This window comes from Gymnoscopelus braueri (genome assembly GCF_963280865.1).
Source record: "Gymnoscopelus braueri genome assembly, chromosome: 11".
NCBI lineage: Eukaryota > Metazoa > Chordata > Actinopteri > Myctophiformes > Myctophidae > Gymnoscopelus > Gymnoscopelus braueri.
The window spans coordinates 33,998,930-34,015,325 of record NC_137613.1 but is presented as its reverse complement, the minus strand read 5'-3'; the positions used below and the strand labels follow the sequence as shown (position 1 = coordinate 34,015,325).

The 16,396-nt window shown below is 41.3% G+C and overlaps 1 protein-coding gene across 1 annotated transcript in view; it reads left to right on the top strand.

Moving 5' to 3' along the window:
- The first annotated feature begins 964 nt into the window (after positions 1-964).
- The window catches only part of col16a1 (collagen, type XVI, alpha 1), a 141,399-nt gene continuing 125,967 nt past the window's right edge, over positions 965-16,396 (top strand). The window contains exons 1-2 of the mRNA XM_080441983.1: positions 965-1,135; positions 8,685-8,801. Coding sequence (XP_080298109.1) covers positions 8,726-8,801 — 76 coding nt within the window. The 5' untranslated portion in view covers positions 965-1,135; positions 8,685-8,725. The remainder of the gene's footprint in view (positions 1,136-8,684; positions 8,802-16,396) is intronic.

The following is a 16,396-nucleotide window of genomic DNA, read 5'->3' as shown; positions in this document are numbered from 1 at the left end:
GCTTCATGGACCAATAGCAAACCTCCAGACAAAAATAAATGCAAATCTTTTCCGCCTAAAGCAACAAAAATCTATGACTCAGTCTATGAATCAAATGAAATAGTGAGTGTGTGTTCATGTGTGTCGTCTCGTCTGTCTCTGTGTGTGTGTGAGAGAGACAGAGACGGGGGGAAAGTTGGCTGGTGGGGAGAAGAGGAAAAGGAGATGATGGGGGTGTGTGTAGAAGGAGAGGTTGGTGGGTGGAGACACTGGAGGTGCCTGCAGCTAATTTTCCAGAGCTGGACCAGGTGATGTCATTACATGTTTAACTGGAGGATTTCCCAGAGAGAGAGAGAAAGAAAGAGGGGGGATTAGAGAGGGGGGAGGACAGGCAGGGAGTGAGAGAGAGAGTGTGTGTGTGTGTGTGTGCGTGTGCGCAGTGGTGTAAAGTAACTACATTTACTCAAGTAGGCTACTGTACTTAAGTATTTCCAATTTTCAGTGCTTTTACTTCTACTCCACTACATCTCAGAGGCAAATATTCTACTTTTACTCCACTACAAATTATTTGACAACTTCACTAGTTGAACATATTTCCTCCAATCGCATTGCAATGCGTTATGAGCTTGTAGATCTGCTATTTTCAAACGATTTTTAGACATTTTATACATTTGAAACCTGTGAAATGGGACATTCTGCGTAATGAGTACTTTGGTACTTTAAGTACATTTTGATGCGAATACTTTTGTACTTTTACTCAAGTAAAGTTTGAATTCTGGACTTTCACTTGTAGCAGAGTATTTCTACATTGAAGAATTGATACTTTTATTCAACTGCGTGTGTATGTGCGCGCATGTGAGTGTGCGTGTGTGTGTGTGTGAGTTGTCAAACTTCATGAACAACAGCAGTGAGCAGTAAAGAGGGGAGGGGTGTAAAGTTGGATACAGTCAGTGAGCCTGGAACTTTTTCTTTCCCCTGGAAGAAGAAGAAGAAGAAGCCTCAAGAAAGACCAACTCAAAGGGAAGAAGAAGGCCAGTGTGTGGATCATTATTATTTGAAGCACCGTAAAAAGACTCCTATATTCGCGGGGTTTGGAATATACTTGTTTGGATTAATGTGGTCCTAACTTTGAGGATTGTATCAATAGCTGAAGAAGGTATGACCGCACGCACTCTCTCTCTCTCTCTCTCTCTCTCTCTCTCACACACACTCTCACTCGCTCACTCAAGTGATGCTTAACGCAGCTGCGTGACGTTTTCAAGTTTAGTTTCAAAGTCGACTAAAACAAACAAATAAACGAACAAACAACATGCCGTGGCCGTGGGTTTATATGGGCTGATCATGCAGGCTGATCGATTACAACGATCGATCGATCCTCATGTTAACGTAATCACTCAAACTTCTCTCTGAAGAGTGGTATCCATACACTTACATTTTAGTTGTTCCAATCAATGCTCAGAGAGATAGGGTCTTTCGTTGTGTGTTGCGTAGTTAGCACTTAGCAGCAGTGATGTAAAGTAACTAAGTAAATTTACTCAAGTACCACTGCCCTCACTCTAAAGCAGTGGTTCTCAACCAGTGGTCCGGGGACCACCAGTGTTCCTTGGAGGGGTACCAGGGGGTCCCCAGCAAAATTAGTTCACAATAATTTTTAACCACTTAGCTTTGGCTATTCAAAAATAGCAGATCTACAAGCTCATAGCGCAGCACCGAGTGCCGCGCTATGAGCTTGTAGATCTGCTATTTTTGGAAAATCTTGAAAATGTTAAAGCTAGCATTTTTAACTCAAATCTTTGCCTCTGGGGGTCCCTGGCACAAAACATTTTCAGATGGGGGTCCGCGGCCAAATGCATATCAATTTGGGGGTCCTCCTTGACATGAAAAAGGTTGGAAAAGCACTGCTAAAGTCTTAAGACTCACATCTGCTCAGCTCATTAAGCCAGCTATCATGGCTTTCTGTCCTTCTTGCATCCTGGCTGCAGGAATGTGGAAGTGACTACACATCTGGAGACTTGATGTCGTGTGTGTGTGTTTGTGTGTGTGTGTGTGTGTGTGTGTGTGTGTCTGTGTTGTGTTTTGTGCTGGAGAGAGACTTTTATGTCACTGTTTTAATAGTCAGCTCATGCTGGCTTCACAATATTTACACTTTTAAAGTGTAGCTCAAGGCAACTAAAAGCGAAGCATTAGTCCACTATTATCATCATCATGTTAAGGGGAAGTTGAAGGGAATCATCTACATCCAGTGGACTAGCTGTTTGCTGCAGGCTGCTTCATAGAGCATTGTATGGGCAGAAAGCCAAGTGCTTCATATCAACAGCCCTGGCCTCAGTTCACAGCAATTCTTAACTGTGGTGTAAAGTAACTAAGTACATTTACTCAAGTACTGTACAATGTTGTGGTATTTTTTACTTTACTGGAGTATTTCCATTTTTTTGTACTTTTACTTCTACTCCACTACATCTCAGAGGCAAATATTGTACTTTTACTCCGCTACAATTATTTAAAAACTTTAGCTACTTTGTAGATTTTGATTATTATTACAAAACATATACTAACCACTTCAGCCCTACATTTTGGCTATTTGAAAATAGCAGATCTACAAGCTCACTGTGAGCTTGTAGATCTGCTATTTTCAAAAGATTTTTAATACAGCTGAAAACTTGTGAAACGAGACATTCTGCATAATGAGTATACCCTTCTACTTTTGGTACTTTAAGTACATTTTGATACCAATACTTTTGTACTTTTAATGAAGTTAATTTTGAATTCCAGACTTTTACTTGTAACAGAGTATTTCTACATTGCAGTATTTATACTTTTACTGAAGTAAAACATTTGAGCACTTTTTCCACCACTGCTTCTTAATAGATGTGAACTTTATGCAAATGAAATAAGATCTCTGAAGCAACCCCAAGTAATAGAAGCTACTTTTTTTTTTTCCTTTTAAAAGCTGTTCTTTTCCTAAGCACAGTGACAGTAGTCCTTTTGCAGAGCACCTTTAGATACAGAGTGAGGGGCCTTGAACACATCCTCAGACGGCAATGCCAGTAAAAAACCTTGCCTCTTTTGTCAGCCTTCTTCTTACTGTTTGGATATTGCCTCCATTGGTTTGAGCGCTCCTCTGGATTCGGGTCAGTGGATATCTGGAGTGACTATTGTAGCCTCAGGGCATCTTTAGTTACTTTTATTCATTCCATGTTCCTTGTTGTAACAGGCCTGCAATGCATTCCCAGCATGGCCTGGAGAACAGTGGAACAAGGTGTGTGTGTGTGTGTGTGTGTGTGTGTGTGTGTGTGTGTGTGTGTGTGTGTGTGTGTGTGTGTGTGTGTGTGTGTGTGTGTGTGTGTGTGTGTGTGTGTGAGAGATGCTACAGTGTGTAGGGCCTAGGTTAATTGTACAGTAGTTGTGTATGCATGTCGCTGTCATGTTTCTCTCCTGCCCACATCCACTGTACTGCATGTATGTCAACCTACTGTATGCATCCAGCCCTTTTCTCTCTGGTACCAGTATTTGCACTATATAATACACATTCAAAGCATTCCCCTGCACAGACTTAAAGCAGAGTGAGGAGTCCCCCTGGGTATTCAGTAAGGGTCATGATCCCACAGGGAGATCTGCAGATGATCCACTCCTCTGTGTGTGTGTGTGTGTGTGTGTGTGTGTGTGTGTGTGTGTGTGTGTGTGTGTGTGTGTGTGTGTGTGTGTGTGTGTGTGTGTGTGTGTGTGTGTGTGTGTGTGTGTGTGTGTGTGTGTGTGTGTGTGTGTGTGTGTGTGTGTGTGTGTGTGTGTGTGTGTGTGTGTGTGTGTGTGTGTGTGTGTGAGAGAGAGAGTGAATTGATAAAGAGATACAGATCTATCAGTCAGAGTCTGCTCACTGCAGACGGCACAAAAGGACAGCTGGAAGACCCTGGGAACCCAACAACAGTACCACACAACTGGCACAAATTCATTTAACCCATTAAGACCTGAAGCCGATTCTACAAATGTCTTCCCAACAGTTTTACTGAAAAAAAAACGTAGTTTCTATATCAGTGGTGCTCTTCCACTTTTCCATGTCGAGGACCCCCAAACTTATATGTATTTTGCCGCTGACCCCCATCTCAAAATATGTTGTTCCAGGGACCCCCAGAAGCACAGATTTCAGTTAAAAATGTTCGCTTTAAAACAATATATATTCAAAGATTTGCACACATTTTCACGATTTTTCTAAAATAGCAGATAGCTTGTAGATCACTTTGGCTATTTTTGAATAGCCAAAGTGTAGAATAAAGTTTTTTTTTGCTCAAATCAAAAAATGGCGTTCCAGGTCTTAATGGGTTAATCCAATTTGAAGCTCTGTGTAACAGTGGGCCTGCTTGGTCGGTTGCATGCAGGATTTCCTAATTGCCCCAATTTGCCAGTTGTGCTGTTTGGCAGTACGGGGGAGAGATGTATGTTTCAGTGAACTGTTGCTGTTTGCTCCTCTCCACATGCACACAACACGTTCCGAGCTGCTGCTCCATCTGTGAAGGATGACAATGTAAAACTCTGAATGAACTGAATTACAGTAGATTAATTGGCTTTATTGTTATAGCTCAATAGACATATTTTGTGTGTGTGTGTGTGTGGGGGGGCGTCAAGGTCTTGCTCAGGGACACTTAAACATGTACAGGGCAGACCGGGCGGTGAACCCGGTGACCTCTACCCACTATAAGCTAGCCTCTTCGCTACATGCACGCACGCTATGCTACTGCTACATGTGTCCAAAAACATCCAGCTCCTAATACATGCGAAAAACGTAAACAAAAGTGGTTGAATAATAACACAGTGGTGGTGAGAACACACAACCCCCACCTGCAGTGCCTATTAAGGAGAAGCACATTTTAAGCTTTTACAACACAATGGGGGATTGTAAGGATGATCACAGCTGTTGGTCATCTCAAAGCCCACCAGCGCACGCATCTGTAGGCGTTTAGTCCCGGTCCCCGAAGACGTTCAGGTCTCTCATTGTTCTTCTCTTTCCTGTATTAACTCCATGGTCAGGGGCATGGCCTTTTGTCAAGGCCTCGCGGGCCAGTGCAGCATCATACTCCCTTGCTGCCTTCATTTGCTAGAGGTGGCTGTGTTGCTGGGAGACCAGAGCGTGCGTACAGAGAGAGAGACGGGCAGAGAAACAGCCAACCGACGTTCAGAATATTAAATTAGTTTTATCTCTGGGGTTTAACCCCCCCCCCCCTCTCTCATGTACATTATTGTGTCATTTATCTTTTTGGTTATCCTTAAGTTAATGTGCTGCGGGGGGCACGGTGGCGCACGTCGGTAGCGCTGTCGCCTCACAGCTAGAAGGTCCTGGGTTCAATTCCCGCCGGGGACGCTGGGGGCTTGTCCTCTCCTCCGTGTCATCAGTGTCCATACGCTAGGTGGGGTTGGCGAAAGGGTCTTTCTGTGTGGAGTTTGCATGTTCTCCCCGTGTCCCCTAGGGTAGGTACCCTCACAAAAAACATGCCGTAATCCTGGTCTCTGTACTGCCTCCCCCTGGTCAGCCGGGGGCGCCTGATGGAGGGGAAAGGAAATGGTTGGAATAACGTGTTCCTTCCACGCGGAAACTCCCCCCTAGTCAGGTGATAAGAAGCGGCCTGCTCACTCCTCATGCATTGAAGGAAGCATGAGCTCAGTTCGGGGCTCTCCCCAGGCTGGCAGAGGTAGAGTAGCGCCCAGGATTACAGCTTAGGCATTGGCACTGGGTGAAAAAATGGGTTACAAAATTGTGGGATAAAAAAAAAAAGTTAATGTGCCATATGGCCTCCCTACTTTCTTTCTTCTTCTCTTTCTTTGGTATATTGGTCTATGTACAGTATTTATGTTCAAGTGGCTCTGATGTGATATATACATATGGAAGTGCAAACTTGTATGCTGTCTTTGATTGTTATGTAAAAATGTTCGATTTACAACATGGCCTTTCTCTTTTAGATGCTGCTTGAACTGTTTGATATTTGCTTATATGCTAGAAAACTCAATACAAATATGCACCACAAAAATTAAATAAAAACAGTCTTGGATTGTGGTTAGAATATAAAGCACAGTACTGTTATGTACTGCACTTTATATTCTGCCCAAAAGCAAGTCAAGTAGCACAGGGCATACTGTTTGAACCTGCTAATAATCACTGTAATCATGAAGGTTGTGATAATGATTGCAGCCTTGGAGCGCTGAGTGCTCCGACACATAATGCAAAGCTGTAATTGACCACCACTCACCCGTACATGCTTTATGCTTACTTTTAGTTTTCATCTGGCTTATTTTTTTCATCGGCATGTCAACCCTTTAGACCTATACATTGTTATACATTTCAATCCGGGACAGCATTTGTGTTACATTTTTTATGTTGCTATATACATGTCTATCTATCTCTCTATCTTTCTCTCTCTCAACATTATTATTTATTTATTTTGGAATGAAAATGTGAACTTTTTCAGAAAACGGTTTTAGAAGGCCTCAGGTCTACAGTAAATGGGTTAAACGTCAAATAGAAAGTCACCTTCCTCTCAAACTCTTCTGGACATCTAGCCTACTAACGGCAGGAATTTTCCCTTTTTTTTTTTAACATTGCAAACATGGCAGCTAAACCATTGGCACGTGTAACGTTCAATGGTAGGCACCCAGAGACCATGGTAAAACAAATGGGCTACAATCCTACCGTATGATGGCTTCAAATGTCTTAACCCATTAATACCTGGGACGCATCTGTGTCACTTTTAGATTTCTTTAGGCTATTCAAAAATAGCAGATATACAAGCTCATAGCGCGGCACCGAGTGCCGCGCTACGAGCTTGTAGATCTGCTATTTTTGAAAAATCGTGAAAATTATTTTTAAAATATTTTTTTCCGATTTTTTTTTTTAGGATTTTGAAAATGTTTAGAAGCGGCCTCAGGTCTTAATGGGTTAAATAAGATTGTCTGGACAGTAAGAGTCTGAAATAAATGCATCATTCACAAGGAGGGATAACTCGGGCTCCTGCTTGTTGTGTTGGAGCATAATTTGAAACATGTACTTCATTTTGTCTGGCAAAAAGTGCCAGCAGGGCCCCTGTAGGCAACCAGGTCAGTGTAGATGTTCCTCAACAAGACACTGGTGTAAAGTAACTAAGTACATTTACTCAAGTACTGTACTTAAGTACAGTTTTGAGGTATTTTTGCTTTACTGGAGTATTTTCAATTGTCTATACTTTTACTTCTACTCCACTACATCTCAGAGGCAAATGTTGTACTTTTACTCCACTACAATTATTTGAAAACCTAGTTACTAAGATCTACAAGCTCACGACACGTCGCATCGCGACATGTTGTGAGCTTGTAGATCTGCTATTTTCAAACATTTTTGTACTTTTACTTTTGGTACTTTAAGTACATGTTGATACCAACACGTTTGTACTTTCACTCAAGTCAATTTTGAATTCCGGACTTTCAATTGTAACAGAGTACTTCTACATTGCAGTATTGATACTTTTACTCAAGTATAACATTTGAGTACTTTTTCCACCACTCCCCTGGAGACAGTGCAGGTCATTTCATTTGCACAGAAAGGACAGGGGTGTGTGTGTGTGTGTGTGTGTGTGTGTGTGTGTGTGTGTGTGTGTGTGTGTGTGTGTGTGTGTGTGTGTGTGTGTGTGTGTGTGTGTGTGTGTGTGTGTGTGTGTGTGTGTGTGTGTGTGTGTGTGTGTGTGTGTGTGTGTGTGTGTGTGTGTGTGTGTGTGTGTGTGTGTGTGTGTGTGTGTGTGTGTGTGTGTGTGGAGACTTCTAGTAGTACATGTCTGCCTTTGTGCCTGGAGGGCCCTGCTGTACCTGTCAACGCCTCAGAGTTATGAGGTCCGCATAGGCCTACATGTTGAGGGCAAGTCGAGGTCAGCAGGGATGTAATTGTGCGTTTGTTTGTGTGCATGGTGGTGAGGGGAGGGTGAGGTCGGTGAGAGTTATAGAGGATGATTATTTAGACGTGGCATATTATTTGTGTGTGTGTGTGTGCACGCATGTTGTCGGGCCACGTGGAAGCATCTGGTGCGACTGAGTTGTGGCTCCGCTGGAACCGTCTCCAGATGCGTTTGTGTATTTTTTGGCCTAAGCTGTCGGTTTGACTTTGTACCGACCCGGCTCCATGGACATTATTTGACTGTACTTTCATGTGCACGGCTTTGTTTATGTGTGTGTTTGCATATGTGGAGATTCTCTTTGTCATTACGGACGGATTTTTGCACATAAATGTTTGTTTGCGTCTGCAATGTGTATGTGCATGCAAGTTGATGTGTGTAATCATTTATCCCTACAATAGTACACTGTGTGTGTGTGTGTGTGTGTGTGTGTGTGTGTGTGTGTCACAGCTGTCCAGTCAAAGGCCACCCAGATGGTCAGCATAATTATCATAATCAGACTTTATATAGTTACACTCCTTAATGAGAGACACTTTGGTTGGTTCATACATTGCTAACAAAGCCCACATCATACCTCATGATTAGCACATCCACTGTGATTGACTCATGAATATACATCGACGTCTAATCAGTAGTCAGGCATAATGTGCAGCTGTGTCGGAAACGGCAAGCGTGGCAGGCGTAGCTGGAGGCTTGCTTAAGTTATAATGTATGAAATGTAGGCTATGACTTAGTTGACTCTGCCCTTTGCTCTCTCTTTCTGTCTGTCACTCCATTGGGCTCTCTCTCTCTCTCTCTCAGCTAGTGGTTGAGGTGAGGTGTATCCAGGGGGAAAGTGAACCATGTGGCTTCTCCTCTTCTCTGTGACTCTGCTGGCCCTCAGCCTGGGATCATGTGACACGCTGTCATCAACACAAGGTGAGATGCACACTTCCTCCTATGAGAGTTTTTAATTGAAGAAAGCTCTGCAACTTTATGACTTTTCCAGCTTCCCCTCAAGCGACCTCTCTGCCAGCCTGTTTTGATGTCCAGAAGGAACTTTTTTTAATCCTCATTTCCACTGTATTGGCAGTTGGCACCGCCAACAAACGTAAGGGTGTCCCCATCCGGTCTGAAAGATAGGCTTCGGAGCGTATCAAGGCATATTTTCATTGATTGAAGGTTTTTCAAGGCTTTCTGTATTCTTAAACTTACTTACAGTAGTTTAACTTTTAGCTGTTGTCATATGAAAATGTCCAATCTATCATTTCAAATGTGATGCTTTGTATGGTCCAGTTAATGCAAACCTTTATCAGCTATATTAAGCCAGATAGAATTTGTATGCATTTTACCCCATTGTGCGACATATAGGCAGGGACGCTGGAAGTGGGGTGCTGAGGGTGCTGCAGCACCCCTGGTGGTGGGGAAGAGAAAGAAAAAAAATTGAAAAAAAATTGAATTTTTTTTTTGATATTTTTTTTTTTGTAAATTAAACAAATATATATCATTTTAAAAGTCTATATACACACTTATATATTAAAACAATGATGTATTTAACTTTGGGGAATAAAATATTTGTTGAAAAAGGTGAAAAAAGGTGAAAAAAGGTGAAAAAAGTGAAAAAAATCGCGGGACACATGTGAAAAAAAATCGCTCGACTGGCTAGGTCTTGCCCAGCGTGGGTCAGCTGTCATAGACATTACCCATAACTTGCATCAGCGAGGCAGAAACATGTATGGTACAGTACGTGGAGATATTTTGAACTGGAACTTTAGCCAAATTCGACCTGCACCTCATTTTCCCATCTTTTTGACCCATCGCGAATTTGCGATTGTCAAATACTTCAGTTTAGAGTGCCAATGATCCCAGTAGCTGCAAAGCTTTCAGCAAAACTATCATTAACCCATTAAGACCCGAAGCCAATTCTACAAATGTCTTCTAAATCCCAACGGTTTTCTGAAAAACGTATGTTTCTATATCGGTGCTCAAACCTTTTCCTGTCAAGGACCCCCAAAATGATATGTATTTGGCCGCCGACCCCCATCTCAAAATAGTTTGTTCCAGGGACCCCCAGAAGCAAAGATTTGAGATAAAAATGTTTGCTTTGAAATAATAAATATTCAAAGATTTGCACACATTTTCACGATTTCTCAAAAATAGCAGATCTACAAGCTCGTAGTAGATCTGCTATTTTTGAATAGCCAAAGTGTAAAATAATGCATTTTTTTGCTCAAATCAAAAAGTGACACAGATGCGTTCCAGGTCTTAATGGGTTAAAACAAGACCACATTTGAATTGCAGATATTATCTTTAGCATTGAGCATGACTGATTTGAAAATAACAGGTTTAGTGATAAAAACTGAAATCGGTTCCAACAGCCACTTGTACGGCCGTAATGTACTGTAATTATAATCAGAGGATTTTCGAGAGGCGGCGAGCATATTTTACTAAATTGGATGGGTTTTCAAACTTTAATGTGCTTGAAGTGTGCTCTGTGAAGCTGTATTATAAAAGAAATCCCACAGTGCCTGGCGAGCTTATAGATCACCTATTTTCTCTATTATTCATACAATGAAGTATATAGTGGTTAACCCATTCAATCCCGGAAAGCATCTCTGTCATTTTGTATTTATTTTGGCTATTCAAAAATAGCAGATATACAAACTCATAGCGCGGCACCGAGTGCCGCACTATGAGCTTGTAGATCTGCTATTTTTGAAAAATCTTGAACATTTGTGAAATGTTAGTTTTTCAAACATTTGACAAAATGTCTCCGAAATCCTAACCTGGTCAAGGACCCCCAAAATGATATGTTTTTTGCTGCCGACCTCCATCAAAATGTTGGACCCCCCAGAAGCAAAGATTTGAGTAAAAAATGTTGTTTCAAAAAATAATTCAAAGACTTGCACAAATGTTCAAGATTTTTCAAAAAATAGCAGATCTACAAGCTCATAGCGAGCTTGTATATCTGCTATTTTTGAATAGCCAAATACATCTAAAATGACAGATGCGTTCTCGGATTTGATGGGTTAAATGACTCAGAAATGTTTTTATTTCGACATCCCTTGCTTGGATTCTACCTCCATTTCTTCCTCTGTCATAGTAGCCATGGTGGTAATAAGGCCATTGTGCATAGTCCTCTATCTGCACTATATATTAGCCTGCTGTGGCCACTGCAGCTGATTCATTCCCAGGAATTGAATCGTAAATCTACATGGTATGTTGTAAAAGGAAACTAGTATTTCTCAATTGGAGAACATTCATCCTACGGCTGAAATACAGCGCAAGTTTTATATTCCATACTGTTTCTCTCTCCGGCTATGAGCAATTATGCAGCCATAATTCATTACTGCCTGCAGTAAAAAGTGGCAAAACAATATAGTGGCAGAAGTGGCGGTCGTTTGGAAATTGGAAGTTTCCCGGGTTCAATTCCCGGCTCCCCCTAGCTTTGCAGTGTTGCAGTTGCACTTTAAAGGGATAGTTCACCCCCAAAATGTCATTTTTTTTCTGTCGATTTATCACCCCATGGAGACTTGAATTCATGGATATATTTGAGTTTTTGTCGCAATTCCTAAGCCAATAATTTGAAGACCGGCAGCGGTTCCGGTAGGAGACACCACGTCAAGAGTCTCCTTTGTGTCTCCTACCGGAACCGCTGCCTACCGGTCCGCTGGTCATCAAATTATTGTCTTAGAAATCCGACAAACACAATAAAATATCCATGAATTGAAGTCTCCATGGGGTGATTAATCGATAGAAAAAAAGTAATTATTTTGGGTGAACTATCCCTTTTAAAGTGCACTGTTGCACTCTGATTGTATTTGTTTTTATTCTGTAAAGCACTTTGAGTTGCCTTGGTATATGAAAGGTTCCGTATAAATAAAGTGTCCTTGCCTTGAATGGGTGAATGTAACGCCCATTGTAAAAGCCCTTTGGTGCTACACGCACCTTTTTACCAATAGTTTCAGACTATAGCAATGCATGCTTGCATAAGCATGACTGACTTCAGTCTTTGAGGCATATCGAACCGTGTCATCACTGAGGATTGAGGAAGCATTGTGTGTGTGCATTGAGCCACGGGACATGAGAGGAATGGAGTGTAATTGTAGCCCATGCTTGTTTGTGGTTGGTGGCTGTTGGTAGTGCTGCGGCGGAGAGAGGCGTGTGTTTACTACATGCGGTTGTGTTCGCCTGGATAAACTCATCAATCAATCTGAGACTCCTTGGTGTCTTAAAGATCCAGTCATTTGAAGTTACATTTTATTGTCGAATATCAATGTTAGGGCAGTGTTGATTCTGACAGCACATTTTGATTTAGTTTTAGTCTTTTGAATAAAATTCAATTTAGTTTTAGTCATATTTTAGTCACCTGAAATGTTTTAGTTTTTGTCTAGTTTTAGTCAACTAAATACCATAAGATCATAGTCGACTAAATGTACAGTTGATTTAGTGATTTAGTCGACTAAAATGTATTTTGGCGGCGCCTTGATGGCATCGTAATGGCTGATTTTACACTTGCATGCTGAAAATAGCCGATCTACAAGCTCACAACTCACAGCTGTGAGCTTGTAGATCTGCTATTTTCAGACCGCGACACCCGAGCACTGGTTCTCTTTTCCCTCACTAACATTTTAATCTATTTTTTGTTTGTTGACGAAATTGTCAATATATTTAGTCTTAGTTTTAGTCATCATAGCTTAGTTTTTATTTAGTTATCGTCAGTGAAAAAAGGTACTGTAGTCATAGTTTTAGTCAACAAAATCAACACTATGTTAGGGGTGTCCTTTTTTCAGCTTCATTTTTCAGCTTCAGCTGTTCACGACAGCTGTTTCCAGCTCTTCTGTTGATCACAATGTCTAGCACCTACAATAGCACTTGCTTTCATATAATTTCATCTTTCGGGAACAGATTTAGAGCTGCCATTGAAAATGCATAAGGCATCTTTATGAGCTTTCTACTGTGACAACCTCACTGATCAACCACAGACCCGACTGACTTTTGATGAGAATTCATTGATTCTCCAATGAAATCAGAGTATTAAATGACCTAATGTTTTACCGAATATTTGAAACGGCTTTTATATTTACAACCGGCAGGGTGGTTTCTTAACCCATTAAGACCGGGAACGCATCTGTGTGTCATTGTAAGATTTCTTTGGCTATAAAAAAAATTGCAGATCTACAAGCTCATAGCGCGGCACTCGGTGCCGCGCTATGAGCCGCGCTATGAGCTTGTAGATCTGCAATTTTTTCGAAAAATCTTTTGGAAAAAAAAGCAAATATTTTAATATATACAGTATGTTTTTTTTAAAGCGAACATTTGTAACTCAAATCTTTGCTTCTGGGAATTCTACAAATGTCTTCTAAGTTCTAACCGTTCAAAAACGTTGCTATAATCAGTGGTTCTCAAACTTTTTCATGTCAAGGACCCCCAAAATGATATGTATTTGGCCGTGGACCCCCATCTCAAAATATTCCAGGGACCCCCCAGAAGCAAAGATTTGAGTTACAAATATTCACTTTAAAAAAATTGTATAATTCAAAGATTTGCACACATTTTCACGATTTTTCAAAAATAGCAGATCTACAAGCTTGTAGATCTACTATTTTTGAATAGCCCAAAGACATCTTAAAATTACACAGTATGCGTTCCAGGTCTTAAAGGGTTAAGGGCCATCGGTCATATTCTCACAATGTGTGTACTATTATGGCTGCACTTGACAGAGAGAAGAAACAGGCAGGGAGAAAAACCAAGTGACAGAGAGGCGGAGAGAGAGCTCGATTTTTTCCCCCAAACTGTCACACGCCTTTGGAGGTATTATGTCAGAGTGCTTTCCCCCACCCCTCCCAGTCCAAACCCCAACATAGCTTCCACTAGGGCTCTGGGGGGGGGGGGGGACCGTCCCTCTCGGGAGATCCCAGCCGCGGTGCCTCTCGGATGGGGCTGAGTCAGCCTCCCGCTCCCCCGAGAGACTCCCATCCCTGCAGTGGCTGTGAAGGAAGTGCCTTCTCAAGTGGAGCTAAAACACTTTGTCACAGCAGAGTGCCACACACACACACACACTCACTATTCCCCCAGCTCATCTGAAACGGTGCTAGTGGTAATTTGCTGACAAGAGGAAAGCAGGTTTAAGCCATTCAAACCGGGAACGCATCTGTGTAACCACTTTATCCATATTTTTATACTTTGGCTATACAAAAATAGCAGATATACAAGCTCGTAGCGCGGCACCGAGTGCCGCGCTACGAGCTTGTAGATCTGCTATTTTTGGAAAAATCCCGAACATTTGTGCAAACCTTTTGAATATATTTATTTTTAAAGCGAACATTTGTAACTCAAATCTTTGCTTCTGGGGGGTCCCTGGAACAACATATTTTGAGATGGGGGTCCGCGGCCAAATACATATCATTTTGGGGGCTCCTTGACATGAAAAAGTTTGAGAACCACTGATATAGATGTATATTTTTAAAGACATTTGTAGAATCCCCAGAAGCAAAGATTTGAGTTACAATTTGCTTTAAAAATAAATAAATAAATATATATATATATATATATATATATATATATATATATATATATATATATATATATATATATATATATATATATATATATATATATATATATATTCAAAGAGTTGGACAAATTTTCATGATTAAAAAAAATAGCAGATATACAAGCTCTTGTATATCTGCTATTTTTGAATAGCCAAAAGAAATCAAAAAATTCTTCCCCGGTCTAAATGGGTTAAACAAAAACTCTTGAGGAGTCGTGCGCGGGTGACCATGCTGCTCTGCATTGCGTCACGCATAGAGAGTCCAGAACCAAACGCGTTCAATTTGTTGGAAAATCAATGTTTTTTTTTATCGCTGTATTGTGGATATAATCGAGTTGACACTGGACCGCATGCATAAGAGCCTTATAATTACTGCTAGCATAAATTTCACATATACTGTTGCTTCACGCATAGTTGGTGTGGTGGAAATTGAGGATTTGTTTTATTATGAGCCGCAACAGCATGGCTGGCATTGTTTTCACCTTTGCCAGTCTGTGTGTGGTGTTTTATATGTCATCTGTGGACAGAGTTTGTCAACACGTTGGTGTCACAACCATGTAAGATGCAGTTAGAGGCCAAGTTTGAAGATGTGTGGTCTGAGCAATGGTACCGGAAGTAGGGTTAAACACAGATTACTGGCTAGCTGCCGTATTTGTCCATTAGCATTGCTACAACATGCTAACAAGATTTCTCAGCAATCCTCCTATAATTTGAGAAAACCTCTCTGTTTGTTTGTAGTGCGTGGTGAGACCAAAACGGTTCTGCCCGGTTCTCCTCAGTGGCTGGAGCAGTTGATCTGAATTTGCACACCGCCATTGACCGTTACCATGTGCACGGAACAGCCAAGCCCGTTTTTCGATTTCACCAAAATGTCAGCTGTTTATTAGCGTTTTTGTGTTCGCTGGCTCCCGGGTTGCCAGATCATGTGCGCATACCCCCCCCACGGGTATGGACTAGTAATAATATAATACTGCACAAACACACACTGCCAGATAGCAGACAATACAATAATACACCCCTTTAACCCATTAATACCTGGAACGCATCTGTGTCACTTTTAGATTTATTTAGGCTATTCAAAAATAGCAGATATACAAGCTCATAGCGCGGCACCGAGTGCCGCGCTACGAGCTTGTATATCTGCTATTTTTGAAAAATCGTGAAAATTATATTTTTAATTTTTTTTCCGAAAAACTGTTAGGATTTAGAAAATGTTTAGAAGCGGCTTCAGGTCTCAATGGGTTAACCACTTTTTTTCCTGAAGTCCCTATTTTGGGCATGTCAACAGCCATTATGGGAAAAAAAGCCAATGAAGAAATTTTACGGAAAGTAGCTGATCGTCAAGCTCACGTGTTGTGAGCTTGTAGATCGTCTGTTTTTGAAAAAAGGGCGGGAAATAAACGGTTCAAAATGTTTTCTGTACCAGTGGTTGTGTATATCTCTGTTGTTCAGAGGGAGTTGGTATGCATATTGCGATGGTGTCGTTTTGTTGAAAGGTGTCCAAGGCCCCGCGAGGGGAAAACGAATGACCTCATCGCAGTAAAGTGCAGCTTTCAAGCCTTTGCAGTTTTATTTCTGGAAAACAACCAGGAATGTTCTCTCTCCCTCAGCGCTCCCTCACTCTTCACTTTTAGCCTATCTATTTGATTTTTTTTTCTCTCTTGCTACCTATTGCTGCCTTCCCCAGTCTTTTAACCCTTTAAGACCTGAAGCCGATTCTACAAATGCCCTCTAAATGCCAACAGTATTCTGAAAAAACCTATGTTTCTATATCAGTGGTGCTCAAACTTTTTCATGTGTTTGGCCGCGGACCCCCATCTGAAAATATTTTGTTCCAGGGACCCCCAGAAGCAAAGATTTGAGTTACAAATGTTCACTTTAAAACGATATATATTCAAAGATTTGCACACATTTTCACGATAAAAAAAAAATAGCAGATCTACAAGCTCGTAGCGCGGCACTTGGTGCCGCGCTATGA